Source organism: Chinchilla lanigera, unplaced genomic scaffold, assembly GCF_000276665.1.
Source record: "Chinchilla lanigera isolate Chin_1 unplaced genomic scaffold, ChiLan1.0 scaffold00127, whole genome shotgun sequence".
NCBI lineage: Eukaryota > Metazoa > Chordata > Mammalia > Rodentia > Chinchillidae > Chinchilla > Chinchilla lanigera.
In genome coordinates, this window is record NW_004955528.1 from 737,416 (window position 1) to 756,045 (window position 18,630).

An 18,630-nucleotide genomic window follows, 5' to 3' on the forward strand; every position below is an offset into this window, starting at 1 on the left:
CCCGCGCCGCCCCCCGAGCGCCGTCCTCGCTGAGCCCGCGCCCGGCCAGGGCGCCGCCCGGCACCATGGTGCAGAAGTCGCGCAACGGCGGCGTGTACCCCGGCCCGAGCGGGGAGAAGAAGCTCAAGGTGGGATTCGTGGGGCTGGACCCCGGCGCGCCCGACTCCACGCGCGACGGCGCGCTGCTCATCGCCGGCTCCGAGGCCCCCAAGCGCGGCAGCATCCTGAGCAAGCCGCGCGCGGGCGGCGCGGGCGCCGGGAAGCCCCCCAAGCGCAACGCCTTCTACCGCAAGCTGCAGAATTTCCTCTACAACGTGCTGGAGCGGCCCCGCGGCTGGGCGTTCATCTACCACGCCTACGTGTGAGCGGCCGGGGCGCGCGGGCCCGGGGTCTGGGTCGGGAACCGTCCCCCGGCTGAAGCAAAGGGCGGAGACACGAGCGCGATTTTGGAAATCCGCCTGGAAGGAGTTCTGGGGTCGGGGGCTGCCCGGGGGTGGTGGGGGCGCCCGGCGGGCTGCGCCGGCCCCTCCCCAGCCGCGCAGGGTGCGCGGCGCCCGAGCCCCCTCCCCCTCAGCCCGGGAGGCCCCTCCCCGCGGCCCGCTGCGCCGAACAAAGGGCCGGCGGGAGGGAGGGCTGCGCAGCCCGGGGTCTGCGCTCCCCGGCCCCGCTGCGCTGGGCGCCCCTAACCCGGGGCCGGGCACTGTTCGCAGCCCTCCCAACTTCTCGCTCTCCCCTTGAGCTTCTGGGCTGCTGGAATGGGGGATGGGTCCCAGCTTCCCCCCACCCAGCCCTGGGCCGAGGGCCGCTGCCGGCTCTGCCCTGCCGGTGTCTGAGCCCATGCCTGGCTGGACCTGAATCCCCTCACCGCTGCGCCCAGGGTAGTCCCGACCCGTCTCTGCAGCTGCTGGCGGCTCCTGCCTTCTGGGCCCTCGACCCCCTCCTGCAATAGAGGTGGGGAGCAGGAGCTGCAGCTGCCCCGCTGCCGACGGCCCTGGGCCTCCGAGCGTCCAGCCCTCTCCCCAGGCCCCGGTGAAGGGTGCTGAGCCTCCTGGGGCAGGGCTGGCGGGCAGCCACCGTGTTCGTGTGCACATGGGTGTTAGCGTGTGACACTGTGTGAGCTACTGCGTGTGACTGCGTGTGCGAGTGCGAGTGCGTGCACGGCCTCCCGGTGTGAGGTGCTTCACGCCCATCCCGGCTAAAGCAGGGTTGCGGGAAGTGCTGAGACTCAGCCATTTTGTGTGGAAGAGGCATTTTGGGATGGGAGAGAGGAACGAATTATGGGAGAATACCCAGACCGGTGCTGGCAGGCCGGTGAGGGGTGTGACCTGGAACGGCGTGTGGTAGGGTGTGAGGTGGGGGCTTCCCTGGCAGTGCTGGTGCTGTGAGAGCAAACAACGCTGAGTGGGCCCTGCCTCCCCCAGAGCGGTGAATCTGGCTTTTCCCGGAGCCAGGGCCAGAGCCAGGGGTGTAGCAGCCAGTGTGTCTTAATCCTCCAAGAGCCTGTGTGCCCTTAAGGGTCCTCCGGCAGCCACCACCTCCCTCCCTGCCTGTCTGCCCTGGCCAGCCAGGTCGTGGACTGTGACGTTGGGACCACGGGCAGGACAGAGTTCAGTGTTCAGTGGGCTGGGAGGGGACATGCTGGGCTGGTGGCATCTCCAGGGCTCCCTCTGTGTGGCCCTGTATCCGGGTCCGAGCTGGTCGGCCCTCTGCCCTGCTGCCTGCCTCCCTGTCCCTTCTCTGCGCTGAAACATCCAGAGCAGGCAGCAGAGTGTGTGGGGGGCGCTGGCAGTGCAGGCTCTGTGTCGGCACCCCCTGAACGTGCCCACCTTCAGCCTGCCTCAGGCCTCTCCTCTACTTCCCAAAACCCCAGCGCCCCGGCAGGAGTGGCTGTGGGGAGGTGGACCCACTCTGCCGTGGAGCTTTCTTGTGTGGGATGAGGGCAGCAGGAGGAAGAGTGTTTAAGAGCAGGTGTTTGGGAGCTGACTTTGGGTCACTCTAGTCTCATTTCAGAATCTTTGCAGACCTCTCTTTCTTCATCAGCAAAGTGAGTGCAGCTGCCCCTACCCTGGGGTTTGTGAAGACCAACTGGGAAGGGTGTCCACCCTTTCCGCCTACCCAGTGGCCCACCAAGCATGGTAGCACAGCTCGTACAGCTATTCCCCAGGTCCCCAGGTGGGGAGCCTTCCATGCCCAGCTGACACCCAGCTCAGGAGTCTAAATGGCCTGTGCTTCCTGAGTGTGACCAGCCTGTGTGGCCTGCTGCCTGGCATGCACTGGCCCATGTTATGCATCAGACCCCATTTGGTTTGTTCATTAATTAATAAGGAAGACTGAGTCTCTCCCTGGAGCCTGGAGCAGCCAGTGGAGGACAGGGCCAGGGCTCAGAGTGGATGTGAGTCCTGTGCCTGGGCAGTGCTGAACCTTGTGGGCCAATCTTCTATCTTCCTGAGAGATTGTGCTCTGCCAGCCTCTCAGCTATCCTTGCTAGACTTGTCGGGGATAGCTGCTGTCCAGGGTCAGGAGGAATGTGTCTACCCCTTAGCAGGGCTTCATGGGCAAGACCCACAGGGCCCTGGGACACAGGCTGGTGGAGCCAGGACCGTTGCACACTGTCTGTGAGTGTCCTGGAGGAGCCCCTGGAGGAGCCCCTGGAGGTGGAGGCCGACCCCACCAGGGGTACTGCCTAGGCAGAGTCTGTTTGACTGCCACCTCTCCCAAAGCCAGTGTGGACCGCCGGAAGGACTCTAAAGAAGGCAGATGTGTCCCGTGGGGCTGCCCTGGGAGGCTGCCTGGGGTGAGCCCTGTGGGGCCTCTGTGAGCCTGACTCCAGCGTGCTGGCTGGCTTGTGTGCTGCCCACTGCACGTGGAGCTGGTCAGTCTCAGCAGAGGTCTTCATGTGGCTCAGTAGCAGAGGGAACAGGAATGAGGCCTAAGATGTGCCTGTTGTTTGCTGACCTTGCTTACTTCTCACTGCCAACCTGCCAGAGCAGTGTCATGGGGAAAAGAGGCTGAGAAAGTTGTCCCGATAAGCAGAGGGCCCTGCTTCAGAGGTGAGAGCTTGGAGGTGCAGAGGGCGTGAGCTTCCAGTGTCTCTTCCACTCAGTGGCCTGGAGGTGAGGGCGTGTAAAGTAGGCCAGATGGAAAATCTAGGGTTGAGGACTGTGCCACCCTGGGGCACCTCACTGGTCAGGCTGTCTGGGGGATCACCAAGGCCCCTCGGTCCCCATGGGTCTAGCTGCCCTGTGGAGACCTCTGAGGTTGCAAGACCTGGAGCTGCTGGCCTGCCTGGTATCACCTCCCAGGTGAGAGGGGAGTCAGCAAAGGGGGCTTGCCTCAGGTTCCCTGCTGGCCCTGGATAACCTAGCTGGCTGGAGTCTAGGCTGCCCTTTGGCCCTTCCTGTAGCCCCACATTTAGCCCTGGGGCATATGGGGAGCTCTGCCCCTGCCTTGGCTGGCTGCTGTCTAGGGACAAATGCACATCTACTGTCCCAGCACAGGGAGGAGAGGTGGCTGCTCAGGACCAGGGCATGGCAGAGGGGAGGGAGACTGAGGGAGATTGAGCAGCTGAATGGGCATCTCAGCTTCCCACAGGCCGGGCCAGGCCAGGCCTTCCTGCAGCCCTCCCACTGGGGGAGGTAATGTCTATCGATTGAGGAGTTGGAGAATCTTATGGAAATTTCCCAAAAGGTGAAAATGCCTTAGAGAGTTGCGGTTTCCAGGGAAACCTGGATTTGGGGGGGCCTGGACTTGTCCAACTTCCCCAGCCTCCTCACAGGATTTGTAACCCGCACCAATAATTTAAAGTGAAATTACTGTGAAAGGATGGAACACTTTTAATCACTCTGTCTGATTACTTATGGAGTAAATTTCAACATTTTTGTTGCTGCAAGGCAATAAAACAAGTAATTAACAGGCAGGCAGGAAGCTGTCTGGGCAGTTTCACAGATGATAGAGCAGAAAACCTCAATTTTACAGGATTCTGCCCAAGTCTGGTGTTTAAACCAGTCTGCACAGACGCGGGAGGTTGCACATCGTGGCCAGCAGGCATGGAGGCCTGTGACGTGGACCCTGTGGGTCCTAGGGATCCTTGATCCCTGATGCTGGCTGCGTGGGCAGGTGGTCCAGCTCCAGTTCTGAATGTGCTGAACCTGGGGAGCTTTGAAGAGCTGTGACCATGTCCCAGGCCGAGGGTCAAGCCTGCTGGTGGATAGGGTGTGTTCACTGTTTTTCCAGTTTGTTTTAGCTGTTGAACTAGTCCACAGACCTTTGCTAGTGCACGTGCCCCTGCTGGCCACCACCTGGCTGAGTGTGTCCACACTGTTCTGTGCCCACACAGCACACTTCCCCAAGCCAGGGTTCCCAGCACCTGAATATCTGAAAGCGTGGGGCTGACCTGGCCCTGGTCTGGAGGAGTGCATACCCCCTACTTTGGAGGAGGGGCTGGGCTGGCCTCATCAGATGGTCAAGTCAGGACAACAGGTCCACTGCACGCTGTTGGGTTGAGTCTAGGGAAATGTACCAGGCTCTACGACCAGGGGCTCTTTGGGGGACTTTGTAGAGGCTGCCGACATAGGGCCTTGATCTTGGCCACACAGTGGCTGGGCTGCTGCAGGAAGGACAGGGGGCTCTGGTCTGTGCGCTGTTGGCATATCCTTCCAGGTTGGATGGGACGGTTGGTGCCAGACCAGGCCTGGACTCTGACCGTATCCTGTTAAAGGCTTGGGTGAGAGCAGAAAGCCCCCGTTAGGGTGGAGGGTGCTGGGGCCCAGGCTGGTGACTGTTGTCCCTTCATGAGGGGAAGCTGATGGGGGAGTCAGTGCCCGTGGTGAGGGACCTTCGCTTGTGGCCCTGTCCTTACAAACAGCACCCAGACAGACTCCTGCTGTGGGTTGCTTTGAATATTTTCAAGTACAAATGTGGCCTACCTTGGAGGTAGAAGTGGCTGGGTGGGACGTGTGGGTAGAGGGCAGAGGGGGCCTCCTTCCCTCACTGAGGGCTTGCCCACCTGGACTTCTAGCTGCCAGGCGTGTGCTTAAGTGGGTGTAACTGGTAGAGACTGGCAGAGGCCCTGAGTCACCTCAGGGCGGGTGGGGAGGAAGGGTGGCCAGGGTTGGAGCCAAGGGCCTAGCTGGCCCTCCCCCTCTGCTGGCCAGCTCTGTGGTCCTGGATATGGTTGCTGTGTCTGGTTGTGGTAGGATTAAGGTTACACAATGCTCGCTATGTGCTGAGTGTCATGGCCTCCATTGCTGTGACCTTTGTGACCGTCACTGAGGTTCAGCAGGATGAGAGACCTCTTCCTGGGCTGGGAGGGACAGTGGCTGGGCCTGTCCTGGGTAGTGTCTCTCAGCCTCCTGCCCCTCAGCCAGGCTGTGGAGAGATTCTCAGTCCCATCAGCTATAGGCTGGGTCTTGATGAGTTCTTTGGGCTGCTCCTTACCAAGAGGCTGTGTGTCCAGACCTGAGGCTCAGGTTCTGAGTGTCCGAAGGTCCTGAGCATCAGAGACCTCTGTGTGTTTGTCCAGTGGAGCCAGCCATGCAGCTGCCAGCCCTTGTCCTGGATGGAGGGCTTGCCTGTGTTTGCCGTGGGGTTGTGGGACACGTGACAATGTTCCAGCATTCTCAGTGTTGGGGCGTGGAGGAGAGGAACGATTTCATCTCAGAAAATGATGTTGTGGGCAGTTTTAGCAGTGAGCACCTCAAAACCATGAAAGAACTGCCACATAAGCCCCGTGGACGTCTGGATCGCACTCGGATTGCATCTGATCAGCCCCTGACGACTGACTCTGACACAGTGTGCTGAGGCCGAGCCCAGCTTTGGAAGGCCAGCGCTGGCCGAGTGTGGAGGTCTTGCCAAGCGTGACTGCTTCCCTCTGCCTGGCTGCAGCACCGCTCTGCTTTCTGACAGTTTGCTGATGGCTCCAGGAGCTTCTTAGGTGCCACACCGGGCTGTGGTGAAATGATGCCCCGGAGCGAGCTGGAGACACTTCACACATGTGCTCCTGTGCCCCACCAGCCCTAGGTCCTCCAGCTGGGGTCTCCTGTGCACAGTGGGCTCTGATTGCTGCTGCCCTTTGTCCCCAGCTCTTCGCTGAGGCTCCAAGGTGTGTCGGAAGTGGGCAGGTGCGGTGCTCTGTGTGGGATTCTGTGTTGCAGTGGGGCTGGGGTCTTGGAAGAGGGTTCTGAGCAGGGCTGAGAAAGGCTCTGCACTGTGCAGACACTCAGAGCACCCAGGACCGTGGCTTTGGAGCAGGGTGGGGTGGCAAGAGTTCTTGGGGCATTTGTGTTCCTTTTGTCTTTTCACTCCCAAGTGCTGCTTGAGACCAGGGGCCTGGGAGTTTGAGACTTGCCCAGGGCCGAAGGGAGTGTGTATGTCTGCAGAGCCCTGTCCCCTGTCCCTGGGCTGCGTGGTGACCCTCAGTCACTGGGAAGCTTCTGTCTCTAGCCACAGCTGCTTGGAGTTCTTCCCCCTGCGCAGCGTTGGCCAAAGGGAGGGGCTGCTGGTGGGCAGAGCCAGGACTGTTCCAGCAGCTTCTTGCAGAGGAAGTGAGGGCTTGGAACTAGAGGCAGGATATGTTCCAGACGTGCTCCAGGTTGGCTGTCATTGGGCTCTGCTGGTTACCCAGCTGGAACAGTTAGGTCTTTACTTTCTTTCTGGATTCCTGGGAGTAATTTTGTGAATGTCCAGAGGAGTGAGTGTTCCTGGGTGTTCTGACAGGATTGGTGTCTGCAGAGACCTCTGGGCAGTCTGGCCGGGATGCTGCTGTCAGGTGAGCTCTGGGCTGCCCTGGCTGCTGGGAGGCCCTGCCCATAGAGGGCTGAGTCTGTGCCTGGGGCTATCCTGGCCTCCCAGGCCTGCCTGGTCCCATTTCTCTCCCCATGAGCCTGTAGCCCTGACCTGTAATGGAGACCTTATAACTTTAGAGATGCTTTTCTGTTCAGGCTCAGAAAAATACAGGGTGAAGAGGAAATGACTGAATGCTTCTTGGGCCCCAAGTTTTGGGGGTGGCCGCAAAAAGCTTCAGGAAACAAGAACAGGGGTGAACAGTTTTGGAAAGCGTGTTTCAGAGGGATTGCTGAGCAAGAGTCACGAGAGCGCCTGGTTGACACGTCCTGTGCCACGCAAGGGCTCTGAGCTGGGTTGTGGGGGGCTGGCTTGCATGCAGAGGACCCTCCGCGGCTTAGAGTCCGCTCGTCCACAGAGACAGAGACTCAGTGCAGTCATGCAGGGTGTCACTGGGAGGAGGCACATGGGGGAGTGGGGTTGGGGTGGGGCAGTAGGCAGCCCGGGGTTCCCTTTGTAGCCGGGTGGGCTAGTAGGACCAGTAGCCGGGGATTTCCCTTCTCACTTCTCCTTCCAGAACAGGTCAAATTCACATGAAACACAGAGCCACACACATGAAGAGAAGTATACCAAGGGGAGCCATGTCCAGGAAGAGTGGCGGCCCAGCCAGTCTTCTCCCCACAAGCAACTGGGGCTCTGTTTCTTCTTCATTCCAGAGATGTTCTGAGCACTTGTTCCTGTGGCCCTGTGCCTCCACCTGCCTGGTCTGCTCGGGTTGTCCCACCCTGAGCACGCGGGGGGGTCGGGGGAGCGGTGCCATGCCCCTCTGCGGGTCCACAACCCTGATGTATTGTGAGGCGTCTGAGGGGATCCCTGTGGATGGATCCCAAGACTGTCTCAGATTTTGCCACCTTGAGCAGCGCTCCCGTGACGTTCTGGCAGCTATCTTCCTGCTGGGACGTGTCCAGGTCTGGTTACTGTAAAGATGTACTCATCTGACTGGTGCTTTCCTGGGTCAGATGTGTGGAGATGCTGCTGCTTGTGGGAAAGTGTCTGCACACGGTCGGGGGCTCTAGTTCCCCACTGCTCCCCAGGAGGTGGGACTGGGGCCAGGAAAGAAGTGCAGAGGGCAGGGCTGCCTCTGGGGCGCTGTCCGAGGTTCTGAACATGAGCTTACAGTGGCACCTTCAGATAGGTGAACCTCACCAGCAGGGTGTGCACGCGTACGTGCGCGTGGGGCTTGCCTCGCCTCCCTTGATGGCGAGGAAGGGGTTGGTGTGTAGGGGGGCACTGCATAGCAGATGCAGGGGCCTCAGGATGCGGGAGGCCTCGCTTCCCCAGGACCAGGTTACCAGCAGCTTCTTGCTGGTCCTCCCTGGAGTTAGGCTGGGTTGGTGGAGAGCTGACTTGATAGCACGCAGAAGTTGAGGGATGGGGCTGTGGCGGGAGGCAGGCAGCACGGTGTTTCTGAGCATGGACAGCATCACTTTGTGTCTTACAGACACGCTGGGCAGTGGCTATTGTTAGATTTTGATTACAGAAATACCCGTTCTTCAGGAAAGTGGGAGAACGCTAGAAAACGTGAGGAGGCGCGTTGTTCTTCCCGAATGATTTTCAGGCCTCTCCCCCTATGCATGTCTTGGGCTCTTCCCTCTTCCTGTGTGATGCGTACATCGTGGGGTTTTCTGGCAGGTTAACTGGCTGTGGGCTGGCCTGTCTGGGGGTGTCAAAATGTGTCACATGCCTCAGGCTGCTGTCACTGTGAACACTGAGTTGTGATGGTCTCTGATTGGGTTGCGTGCTGTGCAAGCGCCCCCACTGTGTGTCTGCAGGTCCGGATGTCTTCAGGCGTGTCCTGTGCAGGTGGCCCAGGTGGGCTGTGCCGCATGTTCCACATCTGCTTGCTGCGTGAGTGGGTGGCGGGGTGGCCCTGTCTCTGGCAGCCTCATCCGGTGTGTTAAGGAGGCTGGTGAAGGTTGACCGAGGCTTGGTGCGAGGTCCCATCTGTCGGGGGAGCCCTCTGTGGCTGGAGAGAGGAGGAGGCTGGGAGAGTGTTCACGGGGCCGGTGACCAGCACTCTGATGTCAGGCCCGCTTGGGGTGCTGTGTCGGTTGTCCTACCAGAGGCTCCTGCTGCAGAGCTGTGCTGATCGCTTGGTGGCCTACCCCGCAGTGAGGTGGCTCACCCTGGGGCAGCCTGGCCTTATTCTTTCAGGAACTGAGGTGAAGTTCTCTAGTGTACACAGTGAGCGATGCCGTGAGGGTCGGTATCTCCCTAGTGGTTTGCAGCCACCAGCTGTCTCAGAATGTTGTTATCACCCCATAAAGACACCTGCCCATTGGCAGTCACCCCACCTTTCCCTTGGTCCTGGATCTTTCTGTCGCAGTGATATGCTTGTTCTGGGCCTTTGGGACAAGTGGGTTGCAGGGCTTGGCTCCCACTGGTCCTCACCTTCAGTGTGGTCCCCGCTAGGTGTGTCTGTGCTACAGGGTGTGGAGCCTCTGTTCTCTCTGGCTCTGCGAGGACTGCATAATCACACCAATGGCCATTTGTGTGTGTCCAGTGTTAGGCCACTGGGCCGAGGGGCTGTGAACGTTGGTGTTCACGTCTGTGTGGACACGTGTCGCTTCTCTAGGGGTGTGGCCTTATTTGTAACACAGCTGTACCACACAGGTGCAGGTGTGGCCAGGCTGCCAGGGGTGCGCTCAGGCCCACATAGCTCTCTTCTCCTGGCCCCCTTCTTGTCCTGGTTCCTGTCCCTTTCAGGGCTCACAGACACATTCCTGCGAAGAGCAGAGATGAGCTCTTGGGCCAAGATCCAGGATGCCTGAGTTGGGAGCTGCGAGCCTGGAGTGGGGCCATGGTTGGGATGGGGTGGGTCCAGGATGCAGCATTAGCCAGGGCTGCAGGGGGCACCCCAGCCAGCCCTGCCCAGCACCTCTGGCTTGGTGTTCAGCACCTGTGGTGACTAATGGGAGTAAATTGGCCACGCAGAACTGCTGTCTCCAGGGATCTGGGGCAGGACCCGCCAAGTCGCAAGCCTGTGCTGAGGAGCTGCCTTCCTGTGTGTGAACAGCAGGCTTCCCACAGGCCCAGAGCCCTCCACGGCCCACACTCCCAGTGCCGGCCCTTCCTGGGGGGTCATGGTCACTAAAACAGCACCAGGGGTAGTGCTTCTTGGGGACTGGGGGTTGCTGTGACCCTTGGGCTTCTGATGGGATGAGTTGGGGGCCTCGCCCTCCAGTGCCTCTACAGCCCTGCCGACCTGGAGCGAGTCATTACTGGCCATTCTGGGGTCAGTGGAGACAATGAGGGGAACCCCCAAGAGAATAGGGCTTGTTGGGGAGCTAGGCCACTTGTGGAGGCTCTGAATGCTGAGCCAGCAGCTCAGGGGTTGGGGCTTCCTGAGCTGTGGCCTGTCAGGGCTGGGGACAGTGACTGAGCACCTGGTGGGACAGGGCAGGTTGGGCTTTCATGGGCCTCCTGTGTCACGCCCAGGGCCATGGCCCCAGTGGGTGCTTCCTAGTTGGGCAGTGGGCAGTGGTGTGACGGGAGGGCTCCGGGGACGGTGCACAGCCTCTGCCCCTTTGGCCAGGCAACCGAGGAGCGCTCCTCGCATCCAGGTTGTGGCTGGAGCAGCCGTCAGCATTCTTGCTGTCCTCTACTCCGCAGACTGGGAGAGGCAGTGGTCCTGGCAGCAGGGCAGTTCATTAGAGGTGAAATTAGATTCCAGGCTGCAGCACTGGCTGCGGGCTAATGGATGAGGCGGGCAGCGGTCCTGGGGGAGCCCTTCGGGTGTCAGGGCGGGGGTGTGCTGGGGCCTCCCCTGGGTTGCTCACTGTCCCGGGGTCCCGGCTGCTGGACTTCAGCCGCAGGGAGGTGCAACCTTATTGGATCAGGCACTGGTCTGGAGGGGCGGATTCTGCAGGGACCACGGGCACAGCCCTTTGTGGAAGAGGTTGTGCCAGTAGCCAGATCCCTTACTGACCATGCTAAGTTGTTTTAGGCCTCCATTTTCCCCTCTGTAAAATGGGAATGGGGGCGCCTTCCTGCCTGTAGGGTTGCTGTGGGTCCAGTGACACGGACATGTCAAGGGCTTTAGCCCCTGGGACGGGGCTCCTCCTGCCCACCTTGACAGCTGGGCAGGGGCTGGAGAGCAGTGGAGAGGCTGTGACAGTCTGTCCCTGTGTTAAAACTGAGGAGGCTGGCAGGAGCACGCATCACACAGTGAGGGTCGGGGAGAGGCTCACTGCCACCCCGGACCCAGTGTGTGAGGGGTGGAATGGAGTGGCCGTGGTCTTGCCGAGTTCTTCCCTACACTCCGATCGAGAGGGCTGGGGAGGGAGCAGAGGGGTCTCACTGGGGCAGGGCCCTCCCTGGGGTGCAGGGACCCCGTGCGCGTGATGCTGTACACGTGTGACCACCCTCGTCCTCTGCCCCCTGCCCGGGATGTGCACCCCCACCCTGGCTTCCTGCCCATCTCCTCTGTGCTCAGGCTGTTTGGAAAGGGGTCCCGGGTCTGCTCAGAGCTTAGGCAGTCGCCTGATGTCCCTCCTTATATCCACTGAGGTCCTTCCTGCTACCGGGTACACGGCCCTTTTGCTCTGAACCCTAACGAGGCCTGGTTCTCTCTTGTGGCCATGTGTGATTGGGGCCCAAATATGCGTCGGAGCTCTGGGTGGTGCTTGGCAGCCTGATCCTCACACGTGGGCTGAGTAGCCTGGGCTGTCTGAGGTCCCTGCCTTACCCTGTCCTGGCCCTGGGCATCTGGGGCTGGGGACCAGCTGCTCGTGATGCTGGTCTCTTTGGCAGCCACTGCCAGGGAAGTGTCCCGAGGTTGAGTCATAATTAGATTGGAAACCCCTTGTGCTGTAATTCTGGGCTGCAGGAAAATCAGCATCCTCCCACCCAGAAGCCTCTTCTGTCTGACCCTGGGAGGCTTGGCCAGTTCCTGGGCTTTGAGGGTGTTAAAGCCCCTCCTGCAGGGGCTCCCTGGCCTCGGCTTGCGGGTGGGATTGGGGAGATGTGTCCCTGCTCAGGATGGGGTCCCCAGCCTGCGCCTCCTGGAGCTGCAGGCTTCTGTTCTGTTACGCAGCCCCTTCTGAACCAGCAGAGTGCCCGCTTCCCAGTCTGAGTGGGGATCATGAGGTCAGGCCCCGGGGAAGACCCTGGGCCCGCTGAGCACACAGATAGCTGAGCCAAACCCAGCACCACCTCAGAGGGAAAGGGAAGGGAAGGGTGCTCTATCCTCCATGGTTCCTGTGTGGGCCAGGAGCTGAAACTCAGCACAGCAGGCTGAGGAGAGCTGGCCCTAGGGAAGGAAGACGGGTGGGATGGCTCAGAGGACCACCAGCTGAGTAACACCCAGCAGGCTCTGACCCCTGAAGGGGCTAAGGGTCTGAGGGTGACAGTCCCCCACCTTGCTCCCTGGGGCTCGGGGCTGGATCCCATGAAGTGTCCCATATCACTGAGGCCTCTGTCCTGCCCACCAAGAGGCCAGAGGCTAGGGCGGCGGGAGACGGGCAGGAAATGGCAGAGTCGAACCAGGCTCAGAGCTTCAGGGTCCCCTTGTCTAAATGGGCTTGGGTGTGGGGCATGTGGCAGATGCCACTGTGGGCTGGGTAGGTGAGTGCCGGATGCTGACTGGAGCCACGATTCTTTCCTCTGAGTGTGGTGGACGTGGGTCGTGGGTCACCACTCACTGCCCTCTCCTCAGGAATCTTTGTGTCCAGGGGAGGAGCCTGGATTTACAGCCCAGTGCTGCCTTCTCCCCCAGGGCTGCTAGCACTGGTGTGTGGGTGTGACTCCCCCTGCACTGGACAAAAACTTCCTTCCTGGGTTGGGGCCCAAGCCTGCTGCCTTGCTGGCCGGGTTGGAGCTCCACACATCTCCGTCACTGGCTCTGGGAAGGGCTGTAGTTCTGTACTGCATGGCCTATCATGTGTGCCCTGTCCCAGGGGCTCCGAAATGTTCTGGATGCCTGGACTGAGCCCTTTAGGGGCAGGGCTAAGAGGGCCTGGTCCCCTGGCACCTCAGCCCCATTCTTCCTAGCTCTGAGGGATGTTTTAGAGTGTGAGGAGCTGGCCTCTCTGGACACAGGCCATGGACTCAGTATTCAAACCTGTGAGACTGTCCCTGACTTTCCTTGTTTTCCAGTCTGGACAGGCACCCCTGTTCCCTGCCTCCGGCCCCCCACAGGCCTTCCCCTTAGCTGCCACTCTGCCGGGGACTCCCTGCCCCTTGGGCCTCTGTGGCCAGGCCAACTCTCAGCTTGTGGATCCGGCCGAGGGGACCTGGCTCCCGCCTTACTCTGCAGGTGCCCTCCTGTGGTGGAAGACCCTTCAGTGCCCCTCCTGTACCTCTTCTGGTGCCCAGGCCCCAGGAGGTGCCATCCTTCCTTGGGAGAACACGCTCCAGGCAGGCAGAATCACTCATGGAAGGCACACAAGACGTCTGCACTTTTTTTTTTTTTTAGGGCTCAGTTAATTGAATAAATTGGCTAATGAGCAAAGGAAATTAATTGCAGTTTTGAAATGTGACCATTTCTTTGCATGTTCTGTCTGCCAGCAGCCCCTGCCGGAGCCTTTGCTGCTTGCTGCCTGCACCTCCACCCAGGAGCTGAGCAGCGCGGGGACCCTGTCTGGAGCTGACCTCAGGCCACTGATGGGAAGGGGCGTTGCCCTGGCTGGTGCATCTGGCTGGGAGTCAGCCCACACAGGGAGGGCGGCAGGTGGGGCTGTGTAGTCGCTGACCTCCTGGGGCTCGGGCCCAGGTTCTTGGTGGTGGTGGGCAGACCTTGCCCGGAACGCAGGCTGGGACCAGCTGTTGCTATGGCCAGGCGGGAGGAGGTGGCCAGGAAGGTTCCCCAGAGCCTCACCAGGGAGGATTGAGGAGCTGGCCGAGGGTCGGGCGTTGCCTCCGGGACAGGGTTTCTCCTCCAACCCTGGGCAGCTTCCACACACTGTGCTTGGACTTCTCCTGCGCAGGCAGCCTGGTCTGCTGGGGCTCTACCCCTGAGCCCACAAACCCCGTGCTGTGCCCTGGCTAGGATGCTTGCCTGGCACGCAGGTCAGGCAGGGCCCAGAGTCTTCGCTGGCCTGCCCCATCAGCCAGCCACAGTGGGCCGCCCTGCCCTCCTGCTCAGATGCTGGTCAGGCAGTCAGTGAGCTGGGGGGGTGGAGACCTGGCTAGGAGACCTGGCTCCTCCCTGCCGCCTCCCTGCCCCCAGCCTGGGCATCAGTGGGTATTTCCTCCTGAGTGCTGAATCAGCTGGCAGGCCCAGCCTGTCTGAGGCCCCTGCGCTTTGACAGCCTGTGGTGGTCAGTTTTGTGTCAGCCGGCTGGGCTGTGGTGCCCCATGGGTCCAGCACCTGTGTAGGTGTTGCTGTGTCTTCAGACCTGGTGACATTTAGGTCAGTGGTTGTGACCAAAGCAGACAATCCTCCATAGTGCCAGTCTTGGGTGAGGAAGGGAGAGCAAGGCAGGCCGGGGGAGACCAGTGCCATGCATGGGCCTGCAGATGGGTGAGGGGACAGGGACAGGCAGTGGGCCTCGGGTCCTGAAGGCTGTCTGCTGGGCTTAGGTGGCTGCAGCAACAGCACAGGATGGGCACACACTGAGCGCTGCCTGTGTGTCAGGCACCACGCCAGTGATCTGCCTGAATTGCTGGCACTGCCGTCCTGGTTTGGAGGTGTACAGGCTGGATCTGGGGGCTCAGGACCTCACAAGAGCCTCCTCTGGGGCAGGGGTCCCAGGCTTGGGGTCTGGAGGTAAAGCTGGGGTCTCCCAGACTCAGAGTGATGCTGGGTGCCTGTGAGGTGCTGGCTCGGGACTCTCTGTGCATGGTGCTGCAGGTGGAACCCAGGGCCTCCAGAATACTAGCGCCCTACTGAGCCACCCTCGCAGCCCCAAGGGCCCTCTCACAAGGAGACAGAGGCGCAGGTGTGAGGGGCTCTTCTCTGTGTTTCCCTTGTGGTCTGAGGCCGCTCGGCCCATTCAGCGTGGCTTGTCTCCACAGGGAGGAGCCAGGGGCCCGAGGAGGAAGTGACCGCAGTAGCGTGGTGAGTCAGAGCCCTCAGCGTAGGACCCACCCGTCATTTAGCCCGTCACAGCCTGGTAAGGTCAGAGATCTTTGATTTGCAAAGGACAGTGTTGAGGAATGGGTTTATGTTACCCGGGGTCCAAGGGGCTCCAGGCGCAGCTGGCTCTAGGTGCTCGGGTTTGGGGTCTTTCAGCTTCTTCTGGACTCTGCCGCCACTGTCTCCTCCTTGTGACTTCATCTGCAGCCAGGTTCCCTGTGCTTGCTGCTCTGCCTCTCTGGTGGGAAAGAGGTTTGGAGGGGTCTGAATCCACCCTCTTGCCTGGTGGCTCAGAGCAAGGCCCTGAGACTGACAGTCGCTCACACTGGCTGGCTGGCCCTGCTCCCTTCCCTTCAGGAAAGGGCCATGCACAGGGGCCGCGGTGGGTGGCACGCTCAGCCCACTCAGCATCAGTAGCACTGATGACAAGAGGTGCCTGGGCCGGGGTGACTCCCCAGGGACTGGTGTGCTTGTGGTCCAAACTCCGACTACAGGCAGAGGGGTTGGGGGAGGGGCTGTCTGGCCAGCGGATAGAGAGGAGCAGGGCACAAGCGCTGGGGCACAGGGGGCCCAAAGGAGTGTCCACGTGAGGGTATCTAATGCCCTGAATGGCTTGACGTGGGTTGTGGGCTCGTGAGCTCAGCACCTGGGCGGCAGAGGCAGGACTCATGGGTGTGCTCTGGAGTCCCAGGCTGGGCACAGAGCAGCTTGGTGGTGTGGACCGATGTGGGCCTGGGAGCGTGGTTGAGGGAGTGGGCACTTGGCTCTGGGTTCTGCGCCTTCCCTGCAACTCCCAGCTCTTCCAAGTCACTGGCTGCAGGAGAGCCTTGGGGTCAGGGGTGCCTCCTCACCAGAGCTGGTCTCGCGCCGACCACTTGCTCACTGGGCACTGAAGGTGCCCCTCCCTGCTATAGGCGGACAGTTTCAGAAAGCAAGGCGGGCCAGAACCACTGCCTTCTGTGCAGCGGCTGCTGATGGCCCCTCCCGCACCTGCAGCTGCCGAGCTGTCCTGGGCTCCAGGAGGGGAGAGCATGTGCCATCCGGAGGCTGAGTGTGCCAACTCCTGCTGTCCCTTTTTACCTTGGCCACTTAGGCGCCTTGCCATGGCCCAGCTGGGCTTCTGGGTGGGTCTCGGTCTGCAGCCTGCTGGGGGAGCCCATTCGTGTCTGAAGGTTTTGGACCAGGTGATGAAAGAATTTACCAAGCGCAGAGCAAGTGCAGAAGGGGATGCACTGACATGCTGGGGGAGCAACCGTGGGCAGTCAGGAGAGGGGACCCCACACGGGGCTGGAGGGGCGAGGATGGATCTGCTGTTGTTGGCTGTCGGGGTCCGAGTTTGTGCCTGTGTTCCTGGGAGAGTCTGTGCTCCGACACCTGTGACACGTTGGTTGTCAGGCGTACACCTGGGACCCAAGGGAGAGACGTGCTCTTGTCTCATGGCTGCAGTAAGAATGGAGTTAATCATATTATCTGCATCCACTTTGGTCAGCGGAGGCTGTGTGACCTTGGAAGGGGCGCAAGACTCCTGGGAGGGTTTTGTGGGTCAGGAAGAGACAGGTTCTAGATGGCAGGAGAAGGGTAAAGAGTAGTAATTACATCAGAAAACCTAAGGGGTTGGGGACGAGCCCCCAGAACTCACAAGGAAGGAGAAACAGAACAACTTCGAGCTTCCTGGCAGACAAGGCAAAGTTAGAAAGAAGATGACCTGAGAAATTCTTGTTGAGTGTAGGATCTAAGCAGAAAATTTTCTGCTTCCGAAAAGCCTAGAAAGGAGATGGTTGCATATCAGGAGAAAGGATGAACGCTTATTCAGTGCTTTCTGGTACAGTCCCTGTGGATTTGGCCCCTTTTCTTGTTTGGACACTGTTGGGCAGACATTGTGTCCCCTTCTACTCTGAGAGTCTCGGGCCTCTCCCTGTACACGAGGCCATGGCTGAAACCAGACAGACGGGTGCAGAGTGGGGCTTGGGACGCCTGGAGGGATGCCCACGTGATGTGGTGACACGATTGTCCCTGGGGTGATGCCCTGGAGTCCTGGGGGTCTCAGCAGCATGGATCGTGAGGTCTGTGTGCTGCCCACGGGGCCTCTGGTCTGTGTTGCTCCTCTGTGCGGTGGGGTGGGGGCAGCGTCCGGCGTGCCTGGCTGCTGACCCCTCTCCACCTCTGCCCTGTAGGTTCCTCCTGGTCTTCTCCTGCCTTGTGCTGTCTGTGTTTTCCACCATCAAGGAGTACGAGAAGAGCTCGGAGGGCGCCCTCTACATCCTGGTGAGCCTGGCGCGTGGGCGGGGCGGGATGTGTGGAGGAGCCAGGGCCGTGGGGTCCCCCTGACTCTGGTCCCCGCCCTCCCCGCCCCCAGCCCTGGGATGGGTGTCAGTGTCTACTGTGCGCTCTTCCCACACCCCCCATTCTCTCTGGAGCCTGAGGACCCCGGTGGTGCCTTCCCCGCAGAGTTGTGGGGTGTCCCCAGCAGAGCGGCGTGGGCGTGCGCTGCTGAGGGGCTGTGATGATTACAGCAGTCCTGTGATGGGGAAGGGGTGGGCGCCATGGCAACAGAAGTGTCATTTCTGCGTTGCTCTTGGTAGCGGGGGTGGCCTGAAAGCGCACATCCCCGCCCACCTGCTCCTCTGCCTGAGTTCTGGGTAGCAGCTGAGCTCCCCGTACCGAACCTGGAACCCTCCTTAGTGGGGATCAGCAGACTGGACAAGGCCCTCTGCCCTAGCCTGGATGGGCAGACTCCTGCCTTCTCACGGGGGAGACCCCACTGTGGGCCCAGACGCCTCGTGGCTGCAGGGTCCCCAGAGGGTCCAGACGTGTGTCCGGAGGGGCCGGAGCCCTGCTGCTCGGCTGGCTTGAGGTGGGGCCCCATAGGCGCAGGGCTAAATCTGCAGTCCCCTGGGGGCTTTGGCTGCCTGTGCCACCCACAGTGGCCTCAGCTGTGGCCTCCTCTGTAGGAAATCGTGACCATCGTGGTGTTTGGTGTGGAGTACTTTGTCCGGATCTGGGCTGCAGGCTGCTGCTGCCGGTACCGTGGCTGGCGAGGGCGGCTGAAGTTTGCCCGGAAGCCGTTCTGTGTGATTGGTGAGGCCGGTGGGGGTCAGCGGAGCAGGAAGGGATGGGCGGCCTGGAGAAGCTAGAGCTGTGTTGGCCACAGCAGGCTGAGCCAGATGCAGGCCAGGTCCTTCTGGAAGTTTCTGCTCACGTCTGACTTGGGTTGGAGCTGTGCTAATGTGGCCTAGATGCCAGGTGAGGGAGGAGGTGCAGGTCAGGGTGGGCCGAAGTATCTGTCCTTTCTGGGCACTTTGCTGGACTCTGGCGCCCCTGCCTGTGCCCCGGGTGGGGGAGAAGGGGATGTCCCCCCCATCCTTCTGCCCCCCCTGCCTGTGCCCCGGCTGGGGGAGAAGGGGATGTCCGCCCCGTCCTGCAGCCCGGAGGGGGCTGGCTGGCCTGAGCTCTGGCTGTCTCCTGCAGACATCATGGTGCTCATCGCCTCCATTGCTGTGCTGGCTGCCGGCTCCCAGGGCAACGTCTTCGCCACATCCGCACTCCGCAGCCTGCGGTTTCTGCAGATCCTGCGGATGATCCGCATGGACCGGAGAGGGGGCACCTGGAAGCTGCTGGGCTCTGTGGTCTACGCCCACAGCAAGGTGAGCAGACCCGGGCCGTGAGGTCCTGGCCCAGCTCCGGGGCTGCTGTCTGCCTGGCTGCCTGCTGCCCTGGGCTTATCACGTGTCCTGGCCAGGTGGGATCGAAGGCTAAGGAGCCCAGACCAAGTT

At 61.0% G+C, this 18,630-nt stretch overlaps 1 protein-coding gene across 11 annotated transcripts in view; it reads left to right on the forward strand.

Annotated features, from left to right (window-relative positions):
- The window catches only part of Kcnq2 (potassium channel, voltage gated KQT-like subfamily Q, member 2), a 55,470-nt gene continuing 36,840 nt past the window's right edge, over positions 1-18,630 (forward strand). For 7 of the 11 annotated variants that reach the window (XM_005409968.2, XM_005409971.2, XM_005409970.2 and 4 more), the window contains exons 1-4: positions 66-361; positions 17,032-17,122; positions 17,809-17,935; positions 18,326-18,501. In XM_005409968.2, the coding sequence (XP_005410025.1) occupies positions 66-361; positions 17,032-17,122; positions 17,809-17,935; positions 18,326-18,501 (690 nt within the window). Of the gene's footprint in view, positions 362-17,031; positions 17,123-17,808; positions 17,936-18,325; positions 18,502-18,630 lie in introns of all 11 variants that reach the window. The other 4 variants (XM_005409965.2, XM_005409967.2, XM_005409969.2 and 1 more) reach the window with 1 other exon arrangement.